Source organism: Haliotis cracherodii, unplaced genomic scaffold (genome assembly GCF_022045235.1).
Source record: "Haliotis cracherodii isolate W230 unplaced genomic scaffold, xgHalCrac1.p SCAF_2, whole genome shotgun sequence".
NCBI lineage: Eukaryota > Metazoa > Mollusca > Gastropoda > Lepetellida > Haliotidae > Haliotis > Haliotis cracherodii.
The window spans coordinates 42,498,863-42,518,029 of NW_027266275.1; the positions used below are offsets into that span (position 1 = coordinate 42,498,863).

At 38.9% G+C, this 19,167-nt stretch overlaps 1 protein-coding gene across 2 annotated transcripts in view; it reads left to right on the forward strand.

Annotated features, from left to right (window-relative positions):
- Window positions 1-19,167, forward strand: part of LOC139468125 (uncharacterized) — a 51,346-nt gene that overhangs the window by 15,681 nt on the left and 16,498 nt on the right. For both annotated transcript variants that reach the window (XM_071249881.1, XM_071249883.1), the window contains exons 3-4: window positions 11,924-12,154; window positions 13,209-13,418. In XM_071249881.1, the coding sequence (XP_071105982.1) occupies window positions 11,924-12,154; window positions 13,209-13,418 (441 nt within the window). The remainder of the gene's footprint in view (window positions 1-11,923; window positions 12,155-13,208; window positions 13,419-19,167) is intronic.

Here is a 19,167-nt window from a genome sequence, read left to right on the forward strand (position 1 = left end):
GGTGTGGTGATCCTCAGTGCTGCTTGTCATGGTGTTGGGGTGTGGTGATCCTAGATGCTGCCCGTCGTGGTGTTGGGGTGTGGTGATCCTAGATGCTGCCTGTCGTGGTGTTGGGGTGTGGTGATCCTAGATGCTGCCTGTCGTGGTGTTGGGTTGTGGTGATCCTAGATGCTGCCTGTCGTGGTGTTGGGTTGTGGTGATCTTCACTGCTGCCTGTCATGGTGTTGGGATATGGTGATTCCAGATGCTGCCTGTCGTGGTGTTGGGGTGTGGTGATCCTAGATGCTGCCTGTCGTGGTGTTGGGTTGTGGTGATCCTCGTTGCTGCCTGTCGTGGTGTTGGGGTGTGGTGATCCTAGATGCTGCCTGTCGTGGTGTTGGGTTGTGGTGATCCTAGATGCTGCCTGTCATGGTGTTGGGGTGTGGTGATCCTAGATGCTGCCTGTCGTGGTGTTGGGTTGTGGTGATCCTAGATGCTGCCTGTCATGGTGTTGGGTTGTGGTGATCCTAGATGCGGCCTGTCGTGGTGTTGGGTTGTGGTGATCCTCAGTGCTGCCTGTCGTGGTGTTGGGGTGTGGTGATCCTAGATGCTGCCTGTCGTGGTGCTAGGGTGTGGTGATCCTCAGTGCTGCTTGTCATGGTGTTGGGGTGTGGTGAACTTTGGTTCTGCCTATCTGGGTATTATGATAAGCCAGCAGGACCAGCTTACAGCTATATGCTTCCTGCAGGTATTCAATTACCAAGAATAACAAATATAGTGGTTTTTATCCAAACCATTACCTTAGATCAAGACAGGTGAGCTACAGTTGGTGCAATCGTCATATATGTACTTTTCAATGAAACTTCTTAATGTCATGTCATCAGGTCTTGGGTGTGGTCATGAAATATTTTGTTGCTGGCCCAGTACTGATACACTGTGGTATTTAGTGTCGCATTATTGATAAATAGATTCAAACATGTTAATAGAATGTAACTTGTTGTTACGCTGACTGGCATTCAGCATTAAGGGGATAAAACAAGGACTAGTCGTTATCTCAGTGGCCTAGCACTATTAAACTATAAAACTATTAGTCCGGACGAGTACAAGCATCCACATACGCATACATGCTGACATGCTGTGATATTCATTGTATCAGGCTCATTAAGTGTTTTCTGGTCAATGGAATTAATATTTACCAGTAAGGTTTGACATTGCAAGGTTAACAGACCAGTAAAATCATTTTCAAATACTTCTGCATTTGATTTATAGTTTTCACTTTGCATGTCAAAAAACAGTGCCACTTTGATAATGACTGAGTCCTTAAAAGCTTTATGTAATCCTGCTATGATGGAGATCTTCATATATTAAGGTGGTAGTTGAGGCAGAGTGACAGTCTGTGTGCTGTGATGGTGTCAGTTTGAAATGGATGATCATGTATGTGAGATGAGATAATAAGAGTAACATGGCCTATTGTTTGCAACCATTTTTGTGACATACCACAAGTTATCTTTTGTACTTCAACAGTTGACACATAAGGAAGGAATGTCAAGTTGACGGAGATCAAAGTGATGTGTTTTTGTCTACAATCAATCATAATCACATCAACCATTGTGCATGGTGGCAGACATATTTCATGGTAGATATGGCCATGTACAGTGTAGGTGGTCGAAAAGGCTGCTCCGTAGCATGTTTATATAAAACAGATCTTTGTTCTGTAGAGTTGTCATTTTATATTGTCATATATGTAGAATATGTTATTTTGGATTTAAGACTGTCAACTTTTTTAAGAAGATGGAATAAAGGAGGTCTTCAATAGAAATATGACCTCATGAAATATATATTCAGATATTGTAGAATGGGGATGGAATTCAGACATGTTTTTAAGGATGGCAATATGGCTACTACATGGGTGTTCCTTGTGTTCTAGCAACACTAGAGGATGACAACATGGCTTCTATGTGGGTGTTCCTTGTGTTCTAGCAACACTAGAGGATGACAACATGGCTTCTATATGGGTGTTCCTTGTGTTCTAGCAACACTAGAGGATGGCAACATGGCTTCTATGTGGGTGTTCCTTGTGTTCTAGCAACACTAGAGGATGGCAACATGGCTTCTATGTGGGTGTTCCTTGTGTTCTAGCAACACTAGAGGATGACAACATGGCTTCTATGTGGGTGTTCCTTGTGTTCTAGCAACACTAAAGGATGGCAACATGGCTTCTATGTGGGTGTTCCTTGTGTTCTAGCAACACTAGAAGATGACAACATGGCTTCTATGTGGGTGTTCCTTGTGTTCTAGCAACACTAGAAGATGACAACATGGCTTCTATGTGGGTGTTCCTTGTGTTCTAGCAAAACTAGAGGATGGCAACATGGCTTCTATGTGGGTGTTCCTTGTGTTCTAGCAACACTAGAGGATGACAACATGGCTTCTATGTGGGTGTTCCTTGTGTTCTAGCAATACTAGAGGATGACAACATGGCTTCTATATGGGTGTTCCTTGTGTTCTAGCAACACTAGAGGATGGCAACATGGCTTCTATGTGGGTGTTCCTTGTGTTCTAGCAACACTAGAGGATGGCAACATGGCTTCTATGTGGGTGTTCCTTGTGTTCTAGCAACACTAGAAGATGACAACATGCCTCCTACATTGGCTTCTAACTGCATGCCTGACATGTAACATGTATAATGTGGGAAAGTTTGTGGAAGCAGTGTTGAGACAGTAATTACATATATGTTTTGCATTGAAGATCAGACAACTACAGAAACAATGACCTTTGGTGTAGCTTCTTCTGTAGGAAGTTTATCATGTATGAAGCGTTGATGACACACAGATTCAGTTACAACCCCATCATCCCGTTGTGAAATGCATCGCCGAACTTGTGCAGTGTTGCCACAGCTGTGTAGTCATCATGTTTCCTGACACAGCACACTGCAGTGGAAAGTGTCACTGAACTGCACAAGAAACAAGAAGCATACAAGTGTCGTGTCTTCTCCAGTATGTTTAGAGACCCCCTCCTTGGCCTAGTGGATACAGTGTCTGCCCAGAGAGCAGAAGGTCCTGGTTTTGATCCCAGGCAGTCAGTCCAAAAACTTGTTGTTTCTATGTTTGGCACTTGGCATTAAGGGGCTAAAACAAGGACTGGTCAGCTCAGTGTCTGTTAACTGTGTCTGAGTGGGGTATTCATGCTAAACTGCAGCATGGTATCACAGTGGGCTAGCACTATATAATCGGCATTAGTCCGGAGAAATACACACACATACTCAAACCATCAGTATGTATAGCACTCCATACTGGATGGACTGCATTACTATGTCACAGCTGATCAGTAATATCTGAATGTTTATTGACTGCTATTGGTATATAATCTGAAGAAAGCAGAGACTTGTAAGTGTGCTTCTGTTTTAGTGAATGTATTAGTGTGTAACCAGATGTCAGTAGTAACGCTTCAATCATTATCTTGGTCTAACTTGTTATTTCTCAGGAGCAGAGATGTTGATGATAAAGATAAAGCAGATGCTTCAAGGTTGTTGGGTCGATGTGTAGTCATCGTCATGTCAGTTGATGATCAGTTGGACCGCTGTCAAATCAGCTGGTGACACGAGACACTTGTTATGTAGAAATTGAATACATAACCATGAGCATCTTCAGCTGTGTTGATGCCGTTCTACTGCTGATGTCTGACTTGTCTAGCCAGACAGGTTAGGAGGTTGGTCCTTGTAAAATTTGGACACACATGTGGAGAGCTTGTATGTTCAGCAGCAAGGGTGTAGCTGCTCAGAAACAAAAATAACACCCTCACCGGAAGCTGCAGATGCAATATGGCATATCGTTTTGTAATTGAGGGCATCCAAATATGCCAGTTGAATTTCTGCTGTGCCTGGTACTCCTTCCACAGCCATTGAAGCAGCTTTCAAACAACAACTATGAAAGGGTTATAGTTGCCACGTCATTGCAGGATCAAAGCAATCCCCTTTTGATATTTGAAGAAAATTATCAGTAGTGTACTGGTATCCAGATGGAAGAAGTTAATGCTATGGAATCAAATTCAGGCAGTCTCTTTTGTCGCATTAATGTGGACAATACATTATTATTAAATAATTATTGATTATGTTATTCAGTTTCTCTCTACAAGTGTGTAATTGCACTTCAGTTAATAGCTTCCATTCAAATGGTCCTAAGTGGATATAATTCATATCGTTGTTTTCAAACACATTGTATAGTGCTGTATTGATTAATCAGTTTCTTTGTTTAAGTTAATATATTTCATTTCATGTGGCTGATTTTTCAGACCTTTTTGCAGCACTGTCCTTGTAAGGCAAATTTGGTTGAATGATCTTACTGGTTCTATCAGCTTGTTATGTTTTAGAGATCAGGCAAATTATTAGGGCTTTTCATGCTTATGAGTCATATTGCTCAGTAATTACAGTGGAATTTGGTGCCAGATGGAGCTGATAGTATGGATAGAAATATAGGCCTAGTTGAGGAATGGTAGGCCTGTACCCATAAACTTAGCAACGATAGGATACATTTCACCATTGTTGTGTTTTACAAAACTGCAAAGGGAGAAAAGGTTCAAAAGGCTGTTGACCGTTGTCTGTGTAGCTCTAGATATTGTAATTAGGTCAGTGTAAGACATTGTTTCAATGTAATTAGTGTAATCATCCTTGCTTGGATTGATTTTGATCGTAATGTTTGTGTTAGCAGTTGAATAAAGTGTTACATGAATATCCTGCATCAAACTGCTGTTGCTGCCAGATGTCTTGAACAAAGCCATTATCACTGCATTTTGGATTTATTGATTTTTATGATGTGGCTTAAAGTGTCCATAAGACTACGCTCGAATGAGTTCAATTATTTTTTCCAAAAGTATAATTGAAGGAGCCATCTCATTTAGCACAAACAAACTTTGATGTGAGTAACTTTGCATTTCACTATCTGTAATTGTAGATTTTGAATGAAGCTTACCTGGTTACCACAGTAATTTCCTGTGATAGGTATTCAGATTTTTTTTCTCAAATCCAGACAATTTGATATGGGTACATTTTGTGACACTTCAATGTATGTTGCATCTTACAGTGTAATTGCTTCAAATTGAGTAAGAAGCTTCTTATGTGGTTTTACTTATGTGTTTACACATTTACTTTATTGAGCTGTTTCTTGCACATTTACACCCATGTTTTGTCATAAAGATCTTCTTAGGTGGCTATGTATTGTTTGATTCTCCACTCAAAATCAACCGTAAACGAATATTTCAAGATGCAAATCGTAGAAACCATACCATATCTTCATGTGTTGAAATAGAAATGGTTTTATTCTAAAAAATAAGTTATATCAATACAAAATAATGTGGAATACTTTACGATAAGGTCAACATTCTTACACTAGTCCATTTCTATCCAAATGTGTGAGTCCAATCATGATGTTAATCAGTCTGTTCTTGTTTTTCATGTAATGTCATTCCTGGCATACCGGTGACGTTTTGCGTAGGCCCCAGCACATATTATTATTGATGACTGACACATGCCTTGAATGCCAGCAATTACCTACACTGACAATGGAATCTCCAGCAGGTGTCAGTATGAGGACAAGGCAATGCTGAGGCCAAGGCCAAGGCCTTATGACTGGACATCTCTCTGCAGGCAGGCAGGCAGGCAGGCAGGCAGGCAATCAAGTGTGACCAGCAAGCCTTACCCTTAGCAATTGAGTGAATAGTTGTTTATGATCACTTTCACAAGTTGTATGTCAGCAACAGCTGTCATTGTAGTTGTTTATGGCTTTTATGAAACTGAATGACTTCACCTACTATTGTAGTCCTTGTGTGTTCTTTTGCCAAGGCTGTGTTCTGTTTGAGATTTGTGTAGGTGTACACTTATCATTGATCTGAGTAAACCTGCTTTTTTAATATGTTTGTACTCCCATGCATGCAGTGATGTGTGACACCAGTTACTTACAATGTAAGTAACACATACTTGTTCATGTTTGTATTGACATGGCAGACATCCCCGTCACTGCACGTGTGTGACTCCTGACATGGACAGCCAAGCACTTCACACCTGTTATGAAGGCTGTGTACAAACTGCCAATCCTGCACTCCTGCTGTATGTTGTGCTTGATGAGTGGGTGTTATTGTGGACCTTGTTGTCTTGTTGTATGACTTAATGACTTGGACTGAGGTGTGCCACATTGTGGAGGGCTGTGGTTGTTACCTGCTGTCACATGACTGCAGGACAAGGTAGTCTGTGTGTTGGAAGAAGACACACAATCAGTAGTTTCTTCTGTAGGTTATGTTGCCTTAAAGTAATCAACAATTCATTCATAGTAGTTGTTTGAAAATGGTAACAGAGAATTTGAATTTGAATGCAGTATCAATAAATGTGTGCGCTCATTTTCCACTAGATTATGGACTAATACTTGAGAAGGATTTCCTTGTTCTGTAACAGAAGTTACATCTATCTATTTATTGTGTTCTTTGAACGAGCTAAACCTGAAAGATAACAAGATTTAAGATACCAGTGGCTTTTAGAATCAGTAGTATCAATTAGGACAGGAGTGTCTGATTTCAACTTTGCCAAAGAGATCATGGATCTTCATCCATCTTTGTCTGTCTCCTTTGTAAGGAGCACTGGATTTTAAAAATCATCCTCTTTACAACCAGTGAACATCAGTTTTATATTCCCATCACACATTTTACATTTCGCTGGCTGTAACTAAGCAAGTTTTGATTTTTCAATAAATCAAAATGTCTATTGTCAAACAGCACTTTTAGTGCGGAGTAAAGCTTTTGCACCAGCCTCTTCTGCAGGACCATTGGTAATATTGCTTTCAGATGTAGCAAGGATGGTCAGAACATCCTTCTTTTCAATAAAGTAAGGTCATTTAATTGTTAAATCCATGGCAGTTTTATGAAATTATATGTGTGAGATCAGTAGAAGAGAAAATTATCAACCACATACTCAGTGTACTTAAAACAGCCTCTATAAATGTTAAAAATTGATCTTTGATTGGCTGACTGTGAAGGTCAAGGTTTGTAATATTAGCAAACAAACAGTTTATGACTTGAATAACTTGAGATTGTATTGTAGGCTACTTACCCACAAGACATCTTAGACAGTTGTTTAGTTTAGACTTCTGTTTTTGTAAGGCCAAGTTCACATCATGCATGATGCAGAATTCAAAATGGAAATAATCAAAGCATAGGTTTAGAACGTGAAGTTATATCTGCTAAAATATGAGAGCAGATGTTCAACACTTCACTCAACTCAAATTGTGGTGCTTTTGATTGATTGTAGAAAATTTACTGCTTTGAAGTTTATCTAAATCATTCATAAAAGTTTTTGAAATAATTATTGTTTGAATGATTACTGCATTCCTTAATGGGACAGGACGTCAACCGTTTGGTAAACAATAGCCGATAACCCCTGAGCTTACTTGGCACTGCTGGCCTTATTCCGTTTCTGCTCGCGTGACCACTCTGCTGGTGTAGGCTTATCATGCGACCATCAGTGTACTGTCTCTTATGTGCAATTGGGTTTTTTGTAAGGTTTTCATTTCAATTCATTTCACATGTATTAATAATTTGAATTATGATTATATATTCCTTTGAAGCAAAAAAAATATATTGTAAAAAAATAAATTCACACCTCACACTAAACATTGCTTATAAAATTCTCAACTCTCACCATCAAATCTCACAGCCTCTCTTTTCAAATATCCCAAAGTATTTAAGTATCACAATATCTTAAACTTAAAAATGTCAATGAAATCTCTTGGTATCTTATCCAGGTGTTGGGTAGTATTTTAGGACAAAACATCCTCACCACTCAATGGGGGCATACAGGTGAGCTTCTGTACCTCTAACACTCTACTTGGTCTTTCAACGTGACATTGTAATACAGATGCTTGTACCTTTATCATGTTTATCAATCAAGGGATACTTGAAGGACAAGTATCTATATCAAAATGTCAATTGAAAGAATAATTTGTTATAAATCTACACGTCAAGTCTTGACCTCATATAAACACTGTATCAACTAATAGTTGAATCATACATGTAGGAAATTAGCCCAATGAACTGAATGAACACATAATAGGTGGAAGACTTCACATGATTAATGTCTCATTGGAAGAATGAGTGCCTCAAGTAGAGCTTTAGATAGTGGCTTAACCACCTAGCACACCTTAGACCTGAGAACATAATCCCCAGTTCAGAGGATCAGTGCTACCATTGTGTGACCTTTGCATAAAGTACAGTGCTGGTGGGGAAGATGACATGGCTGTGTGGAGAAGAAGAGGGAAGTAGACAGCTCTTCCTTCCCAGCCACTACTCTGACCACCAGTTGTTCCTCAGTGAACAAGTTAATGGCAGTTAGATTAGTGCACTGTGGGAGAAGGAGGGAGTTTGTGTGAAGTATTAGAGATAACAGTTAATCTGGAGGGTGGATTGACCTGATAATGATGTAAGAGATTTGGATCCTCTTTGATGGGGTCTGGGATCCTGACAGTAGCAAACGTTTTAGCTGAAATTACTGATATGAAGGGTAACTCAAATGGGTTTGCTTATGAATGGTTCAGTGATGTAATATATTTAAGGGCCTTGAAATTATAAATTACGAAATTACGATGTTTGGTGAATAGGTAGGATATGGCCTGCATTTGAATAAGGAGAAATATTACTTGAAGTTTTAAAACAGCTCTCTGTATGCACCTTTTTGTTTGAAGTTTTTTGTTGCTGTGATTTGATTTTATGTGAGTATAATGCCAGATTTGTACAATATTGTGTTTTTCACAACCGGAACAAAAGGCAGAATGGTTTTGGTCACATGCAGCCGGATACAATGAACGTAATTGTTTTACAAATACACATGTGTACTTCAACTGGGAATTAAATTTTATCATTTTATTTGTCACTTTATTTGTATTAACATGCTTTTAAGGAAAATTCTTCATACATTTTTTGGGAGCCAAGGTTTACCCTGCGGTGCATCCGGAGTAGTTGTACATCGACGAGCTTTAAGTCGAGGGATCACTGTATATTCAAGGGAAATCAAATTCATGTTGCCATAAGCAATGCTTGGGACCAGTTCAAAAGTTTGATGTCAGATAAACATCCTTATTCCTTAAGTTTTTACATATACTTATTAACTTGTATTAAAACATTTACTACTGTAAGCTCACCAGACAGAAGGTCACATGAGCTTATGTCATGACCTGCTGCTTGTCAGGCATCCTTTGACACCTGTAGGCATCTTCTCCTCTAAATTTCCTGTGGTAAAGATGCTGATTCTTCACATGCTTGTTCCCAACAATGATGACACCTGGTTCAAGATGTTCAAATCCTATTTCAAAATGACAGCAAAATTCAAATTTCACATTGTTCTTATTTTTCTTTCTCAAGAGCCACATGTTAATTGTTATGGAAAGCTGGATCTGTGTGTGAATGATTTTTGCTATTAGTAGGTTTGAAAGGCCATAGGTCACCATCTATAATTGATGAACATTTTCAAAGGATCATATTTTAAAGTGTAATAGTTGGTGTCACCAAAATGTAATCAAATTACATTCTTGACTTTAAAAAGGTGTGCACCATGGCCCACTTTACTAAAATGTTGGCCATTCAGAAATACACATGATGATACATCATTCCAAAATGCCAGTCATGTCCACTAAAAACTGTACCAATTTGAATAAGGAAGATAGGTCTAGAACTGTACCAGTTTTAGCACACTGATTAAACAGAAAAGATCACCTCGCATGGACAAAGCAAACTTTTTCATTCTGTCCTCTCGTTCTCATGGCATACGAGTTTCATCTGACATGCTGTGCAGAGTTGCATCCCTTGGGCACGCCAGAAACCTATGATCTTGGGTTCGAATCCCGGTTCGCCCAAATTATGTTTCTAGGTTTGTCAGCAACATACCTGTGCCCGTTTGTAAACAGTGAAAGTAGCCTACTTGACCGTTGATATTTGCATCTCTATCCGCATATAATCCCAACAGATATAGTTTCTTTCCGTTGATTTTTTCCTGCCGAGAAACCTACCCGTTATATGATAAAATGCAGTATTGGTGAGTGCATGTTTTGGAGTTACAAGCAAAACAAAGTCATGCTGTTTTGGTATGGGTATACTTTATTGGTTTTATTAGATTGGAATTATTTCAATTCACAGGGCACCATCATAGTCGCTCCATAATTTCAATGTGTGTCATTTGAAAACTGAATGTGCAATTGGCACAGTGGCAAGGCTTAGAATGAACTCTTGTTATCATGGGCAATAATAATCAACATTGGAAGAGCATATCTTTGACCCCAGTGCACATATGCCTGCTACCACGTAAGCTTGAATTATCTGCATACATGGAGGAGCAATGGCAAGAAGTAGGTTTTCACATATGGTTGCCATGGAAATAGAATTTCTTGAAAGAAACCGTTCAGGCAATATAACGAGAGATGAACAACAGATGATCAAAGCAAGAGTTTTGAAACCTTATTCTCAAGAACCACCAGGAGAAAGCTGAAACTTTGTATGGAATGAGTAGATTCAAGTTTTCTCAAGGCATCGTGATTGGCAGCCAACTTTGGTGGAGCGTTGTAAAGATATCTTTTTCTTTTTCTCAGATTGCGTTACAACACATGTTCTAAAAAGTTGTTGACTGCAACGATGTGGCTATGTCCTTTACTCTTTCCTAGAATCTATTGCACCAATAATTCTTCTGAAACTGCATTGATGTTTGTCACCATAATCAGATTGAAGCTGTTGAAGATATGTCCAGGTGAACTACAGGGCAGTGCCACATTTTTTGTACTATCATGTAACTAAAAAAAAAATGTTCCTGAGAAAACAGTGTCTGGGATGCAAGGTGAAAATGTGAAAATTTATCTTGAAGTTTATGACACCATGCAATCTAACAGCCTTTTTAACCCTTCTGTTTGCCCTTGTTCAGGAGTTCCCTCCAATCTTGGGTTCCGTTGTCAAGTAGCCCTGTGTGCCCTGTGTGCCCTGTGTGCATGTATGTGTTGGATTCCAGTCACATCAGCTATTTGTACACCTGTCATATGATTGATTGGCTTACAACATGTCATATGCACATGACTGTTGGTTGCGTGCATGCATGCATGTGAAGATGCAAGCCAGTATGATGTTGTTTGGCACATGCCTGTATGAATGGGTCATACAGGAGTTGATGCACACAGATGCTGTGTAGAAAGTGTGGGAGTATACAACATACTAGACGGGTAGATTTTAGAGCCTGCAGATTGGGACTCCCGGTATCTCTGTTTTGGCTGCAGCCGTCACTGACAAGTGAAGGGACATTTATGAATTTATGTCATGAACTAGCATCATGATGTCACTCATTTCCTTTGATGGCATTGCTATGGCAGCCTAGTTAAGAACATTTGAAACTTTGTTGTGTATGTTTGTGGGTCTTTCTGTGGAGGTAATAAAACTCCATTCGACTCCAATCCCCGGCTTCCCAGTGAAAGACTAGAACATTGCCCTCCATACCTGACACCAAATGCTAATCCCAGATGTCTGGGCATTCAGCAGCAGTTATTTACTATCAACACAATCTTACACATGTGTTCAAGTTAGATGATCACAAGACTTGGTGCACATTTTATGCTTCTTCAATGACAGTGAGGACAACAGGCCAGCTTCATTCAGATATCTGCTACCTGTTATGGGTGCAAGGGGTAGCCCTGTTTTCACAGTGTGCATGAGTCATTCCCAAAATAAGGCTTCAATTCACACAACATGAGTACTTTTGTGCAATCCAATTGGGATACTGCTGCAATGGTTTCAGAATGTGTAAAGTGTTAAACAAACATGTCAATCCAACAATTCAGTCTGCCTACAAATACTGTTATACAAAGGTACTAATTTATTTCATTTCAGATGGCCTACAGGTTCTGTTATACAAAAATATGAATTTTCTTCATTTCAGATCGCCTACAGGTTCTGTTATACAAGGATGTCAAAGAAGCAATGCGTGATGGTGGCAAGCCCAAGTCGGTGTTTCCACTGGAAGGCTTCTATGGTATTGAGTCGTTCCAGTTGGACAAGGAGGCCAATGTTATGGCACTGGTGTGCCAAAAACAGGTCACTCTCCTGGCCTACGAGTCACGAGAAAACATGATACAGTTTGAAATCAAAATACGCAGGAGTCTTGGCCAGGGTAGGTATTGGACATGAATTACATGCTCAGTGTTCCAGAGTTCAAGCAGGCTTCCAGAACATACTCATTCTTGTGTTTACCCTGGTTATCTTCATGCATCAAGGTGCAATTCCTCACTCATGCAAATATCATTACATGTAAACAGCTCCGTGAAGATCTGGGTTAGAATAGGTCTTCAGCAACCCATGCTTGTCTTAACAGGCGACCATGGGATCAGGTGGTCAGGCTCACTGACTTGGTTGATGCAAGTCATCGTATCCCAATTGCGTGGGGCGATGCTCATGATGTCAATCACTGGATTGTCTGATCCAGACTTGATTATTTACGGACTGCCCTCATGTAGCTGGAATATTGCTGAGTGCGGTGTTAAATAACAAACAAACATGTAAACACCCTCTGAGAATTATGGGTTTTCTGATAGATACAGAATTGTGAACAGTTGGAATGAATACTTGCACTTGTACATATCAATGTTATAACAATGTGGACTATGCATTCAAAATGTCGCCTTGCATGGGGCTCAGCTTCATTCTGCCAATCAAGTCCAAGTCTCAATATTATGCTTTTATCACTGTTTATTTATGACCAAGTTATTTATGGTTATTTGATGTTAGTTGGATGTGAGCACAAATAGGTACACCCTGCGGTACTGACTCTTCCCTCCAGGAAACTGCCTTGGACAAGTTGCGAGGTTAAAAATAACACTCATGCTTACTTCAAAACAAATTGACATCAAAAGAGCTTAATTTAGAAGAACCTATTCATGTTTCTCTCATGTTTGAAACTGATGACAGAAATAATAGAAATTGATTCTGTGTTTGTGATGTACAAGTTTCAGTAACTTTAAATAGCTCAAGCTCATTGAAAACGACAAGTACAACAGGAAGTGGAGATGTTTTCTGTAAAGTAACTCTCCATGACAAGGTTCTGACTACACACGCCACATTTATCATTGAGACATATTCCTCTTACACTCTCTTGTTTTACTGTAACCACCAGGGAAACAAAACTTCCTACTCATTGTTGGACTTATTAGAACATATGCACCTTTCAGAACATCAGTTTCCGGTTAGACTGGCCAAAGTTCCTCACAACAGTCGTCTCCCTTTGGAGCTGATTCGATTGCACATTCATGGACAGAAGTTCTGTATGACGGCATATATACCACCCAAAATCCTTCAATCTTGGCAGATATGTGATCTGAGGCGGTTTGGATCTGTGGATGGCAAGTTTTGCTTTGAAGGAGGTTCAAAATGTGGACGAGGTGAGCATTCACATTTTTTCCATGACAGGACTTTCTGGTAAATATTTCTTTTAAATTTGAAATGCGAATGTATAATTGGTAAGAATGTGCTCATAGATTTCCTATTGAAAGCTTATATTTCCAAATACGTTTTGATTAAAGCTTTCATTGATAGAGGGCATTATTGTATTTCTTTCTAAAATTTCTATTGCATTATTTCAGAATTTGTTGATCACCAACATTATCAAAACCTTAAATGCAGTATGTCAGTACACATGCGAACATCAAGAATAATGTTCCAGTAGACGTGAAGGCAGTTCAATGTCAAGACATTGCTGTTTTCTTTGCAAAGTCTATCACTTATATGAAGAGTAGCAGAGAATGAGACACAATATTCGGTGGCATTGTAGGTCAAGTTCACTCTTTTAGAAATTAGCATAAAAACTTGTATACTCAATGTCTAAGATGTTTACGCTTGTAATTTTACAAAAAATTGATATATATTATATTGATATGTATCTGATTAGATGTTGGGTGACCCTCTTATAAGTTCTAGGTAACTAGAGGTAACATTCAAGAAAATGAAACCAAGGAAAACTATTTATTGATAACTCAAGCAGCATTTGTTATTTGTCAGATCATTTTCTCATTGCTAAACTAGTTAATAGTAATAATCAGACTGTGTTGGCAGTTATTCTTTAGAGACTGTACAGTTGTGACATGACCTATGTTTGACATTTGAAATGTTCCAGCAATAAGTAGGCTGAGACTGAAGGTTAAAGTCAGTCACTGATTGTGTAATACCCTAAGCTTTATACTACATCAATGGGAGGTCGTCTGATGGTATTTTGACAAATATCTATACCGTATATCGCTGTGTATAAGGCGACCCCACGTATAAGACGACCCCCCCTGTACACGCCTTAAAAATCAACCCAAAATCCTATACTCCGTGTATAAGGCGACCGGGAATGAAACACATCACAAGTCTGACTGATATAGAAGATTTAACGTGCGCTTTCCAACTGTAGCATATTTCGCACACGGACATCACAAGTTAGTTAGTTAGTTGCTTTGGAGATTTAACGTGCGCTTTCTGACTGATGCGTATTTCGCACACATCACAAGTGCGCACACAAACCTTATATATGCAATAAAAATATGTTTATCTTGCGTTGTTTTTTTTCTACAATGATAGGTCGCGTGTGTAACTCCAGCACACGTCGCCATTTTGTGTTTACACGGTACGACACCAAATTGGTGCCTGTAAAATAAAATTCATTTATGAAGTAATAACATATAAGAGACAATGGTGAGTAATTTAATCGCCAATTAATTATGTTGTAACTAACTAGGCTTATGTTTGCTTCACATTCAGCGTGTTTATTCCACAATCACTTGTACACACCGTCTCCAACACTTGTTAATACAACTGTAAAAACAGCGGGAATTGATTTCAGCTTCACCGGTTATCACATGTTAGGTCACATGCGCAATATGCAAATGCTTACCGGTACTTCCGGCTCTCTGCTCACGGATGTTGATTGTTTTACCGTGTCAGGTGGTTTGACAATCTGCATCGAGGCGAGGGTCATTTCAACTTTATTTGCAGAAATTATTAAACTTTATTCAAGGAAAAGAGATACAAATCATGTTTATGTATGGAAATAGTTATTGGAACAGTTATTTAGGACGAAATGCGAAGTTTTATTGTCAAATGCTGGGCTGGCTATCGGACGCCGGTTGACATCGCCAGTGGAAAAAAATGTGAGATCTTCGACTCTGTGTATAAGACGACCCCCCTTCTTAGCCCCCTCATTTTAGGTACGAAAAACTCGCCTTATACACAGTGATATACGGTAAATAAAGATGGAAGTTAGAATTGTTTTTGTTTCTTGGTGTGTCATGCAAACATCTTTCCAGTTAAAATGTAAGCATTATTTCTGGGCTTTGCTTTTGAAATTCACTGTGCATTGAAAATTTAGTGAATTTCTTGAATGAACAAGTGTTTTCAATGTGTTCAAACAGGAGTATGGCAGTTGTGTTGTTTCTGAAAGATCAATATTTCAATCATATGTGTAAATACTGGTCTATAGGTTTAAAAAGTTACACATTCTATGGGATTTCGCATTTAATTTAATCAAAACCAATGAAAAAGCAAGTCCTACTGAAAAAGCAAGTCTTAGCTATCCGTATTCCACAAAACAGCATTAGAAACATAATTTTGGAAGCAAAATGTATTGTGTAATAAAAGATTCATAGACTATATCTTAGCTAAATTCTGTTACTGTTCTGTTGGTAAATCAGTGCACATAGAGCACTACGAAGCAATGTAATATCAAAGGTCAACTTATTTTTGTGACCTATTTTGAAGAAACTGCCCACTGGAGATTGCCTCATTGTTGTTAGATCTCCACAGGGATGAACAGTACAGTTGTTTTCCACATTAACAGGCTTAGATGAAACGTTCAATGTAAGGCTTTAAACATATATATACATGTGTGAATACTGTGGCAGAAAAAGCTGTTAGGTTTATTGGAAACTTGAAGCTGGTGTGGGAGGAGTGTGATGACTGATGCTGATGATAATGAAGCAGGATGTTGGACAATAATTTGGAGTTTGAGCTTATGAGGGCAGCATCAGCTTCCTACCCCGGCAATCAAGTACACACATGTAATTGGCTGATAAATTCAGTTTTCCTGAGTGATTCATTATTTGAGGGGTAGGACAAAAGAATGGGGCAGCTTGTTTGTCATGTAGATTGGAGCCTACAGATTGCGCTGGCTGCAGTTTGGAGAACTTCAGTTGCCAGGATGTTTCAGTCGAGTTTCCAAGGGGTCAGATATTTTCTTTCACCAAGTAAATATGTCGACCTACCCATCAAGCTGACATTTCATAGCTATTCCTTGAAGTTCTCCTTATGAAAGTTGATGTGATAAATACCTGCTAATGGGGCTTTTTTTGCCAGGTCACAATGGCAGCATTCTGCCTGTTAAATGCCATGTATTAACAGTGTCTATAAACTATACAACTGTCACTCACATATCTGATATTAGCTATTTGAAATATTATTTAGCCTCTTTGAAATATTCTAGCAAATGGATTGGTTGACATGGATGGTCAAGGTTACTCATAATAAAAAGCTCGAACCAATGTCCCTTTCCAAACTTGACACACATAACTACACTTTGGTTGAGTTCTGTACAAGTTTTTATTACTCGCCCGTGGAGTGATCACCCGTTTAATAAATATATAGCTGTATTACACATTGTGTAATACCAAAGCTTGTGCTTATGTACTGCACAAACCAGTTTCACTAACAAATATTGAAAATTCCCAACATCCCTGGGCTTATTCAACGACATATGAAGAGATGAGAGATCACTTAGAGGAGCATGTGGACAATCAATGACCCCAGCAGTGTTACGAGGCTGATGTCACCTGGCACTTTATTGCTGGTGGATCTTGCAATAAAATACTAAACCCGCTCCTTGTGTGTCATGACAGGCCATGTTACAGTACATGGGAGTTTTTTGTGGAAGTTCTACAACACCAGGATTCCTGTTTTCCACAATTACCAACTTGTTGCATTAAAGTATCATCCCTCAATTGTGTCTAAATGGAATCAAACTTGGATATTAACAGATATAGCTGTGACCAGCTGACTGCCAAGTGAATCAGGATGCATGTGAAGGTGGGAAGGTAGGGCAGGGATGGGGTACTCAGGTCGGATGAGTCCTGAGTAGGACCCGGGTACCCACGGGACTACCCGAACCTGTGATATATCTTTTTAGGACAATAACAATCAAACTCCATTGTTACACAATAAGTCACCAAATGTTCCCTTTTCTTTCTGTCTATGCACACACTCCTTCTGACTTTTATTTGTTTGAGTAAAGTTAAAGCTTCTGTCAACTTCAGTGTATGCATGATCATATCATTTTATGCATGCATCTAAGAGTTTTTGCCATGGCTCCAGTAAAACAATTCTCAATTGGACATTTTGTACCGAACTCGAGATGTACAGCTTGTACCTGGGTAATACATTTGGAAGAAGAAGAAGGTATGTTTAATGTAACACAAAGGTCAAAGTGAGTATAGGCTGAGGATATGTTTTGAGTTTTGGTGAGTTCAGAGAGTTGCTAGTGAGGCTGCTTCCTGTATTGCATGTTTGGCAAACTTTTTTCTAGTTCTGACACAGAATAATCTTTATCTGAGGTGCAGATTATTGGTAACACTGAGCATAAAACTGGGAATTAAACAGACATTGATACCAATTATTTCTGCCTTCTTGTTATCCTGTTGAGAAATCAGTAGCATACAGGGGAGGGGATCTCTTTAGACACTCAAATTTTGGCCTAACACTATTTTCAATACATAATCAGATTTTTTGCACACTATTACGTGGTGTAGTGAGGATAAAGTATCTTGACAGTGCTTGAAAGGCTGCTGATAGCATACGTACATTTGCAAGGGCCATATTCCACACAATTAAACTATTCCTATATAAAATCATAAATATATATTTGTTCTTAGTCTGATAGTCCAGAGAGAATCTCCAATGTGACCCTATTCTGCTTGAAATGTACCATGCTTGTTAAGTAATTGTTGTGCTTAAAGTCACAAGTGTAGTTACCAAGGCATTTGCATGATTAACTCAGGGATCTATGGAGCCCTAGTTTGCTGTCCTGAGTTGCGCCCATCATTCAAGTTGCCCAACATGTTCTTGGCCTGAAAGCATCATACCTGTGTGGATGTGTATCATTGAAGTTTTAAGTGTTATGACTTGCAATCGGCTTTCCTCATGTTATCATTTAGCTGAAAATCTGTTAGTAGTAGTGTTAACCTCATTCACTCATGTATACAGAAAAAGGTTACCCTTCGTACATGAATATCCTGTGGATTCTGATGCTTCACTTTCCTATGAGGGCTTGTCCAACTGAAGGCAGTACTCTTCCTACACTGGTCTGGAGTTAAGCAGTCAGTATGTACCACAAACACCTGAACCCACTGGCTGCTACTGGGAAGCCTTGTTCCCATATCTCAGTTGCACTGCGGGGTATCCCTTGGCTCCCAAAAATTCATCAAGAATTTTCCTAAAATGTGTGATAATCCAAATTAAGTGATGAAATTAAATTCCCAGTCTCAGTACATGTATTTGTAAAACTATTATGTTCATGATACTTTGTATCCAGCAGCATGTAATTGCATCCATTCTGCATTTTCCTTTAGTTGTGAAAAATAAATGCAGTTTACTCACATATAATAAAATCACAGCAAAAATACATCGAAGCTGCATTGTTCGATTTAATACCCATCTCAACTTGTCAATGGTATGATAAAACGTGGAATTTCTTCGACCTCCAAACCCACTGTGGCTTCCGATGTTGAATCCAGTTTTGAGTAACCGCAAAAGAGATAAAACCAACCATTGAACCTTCATTGTTTAAATAGCATAATTACAAGAAGGCGTTTTGTCTAGAAAGCTTTTCATTTTATATTACATGGAGCAATTGACATCGACAATACAAAATTCCTCTATCCCAGCAGAGAAAACATTAACACTCTGTAATAATGGCTGATCAATAAAACATCAAATGTTCATTGTTTTGAAAATACTCTGAAATGTGCCTATATTATATCCCAGGTTATCACAACTTTCGATATAGCTGCAAGGTTTCACATATTGATATGCATTTGGCGATTAATTTTGTTGTTGTTGGTTTACAGATCTGCCGACATGAGAAATAGCAAAATAAAAATACAGTTT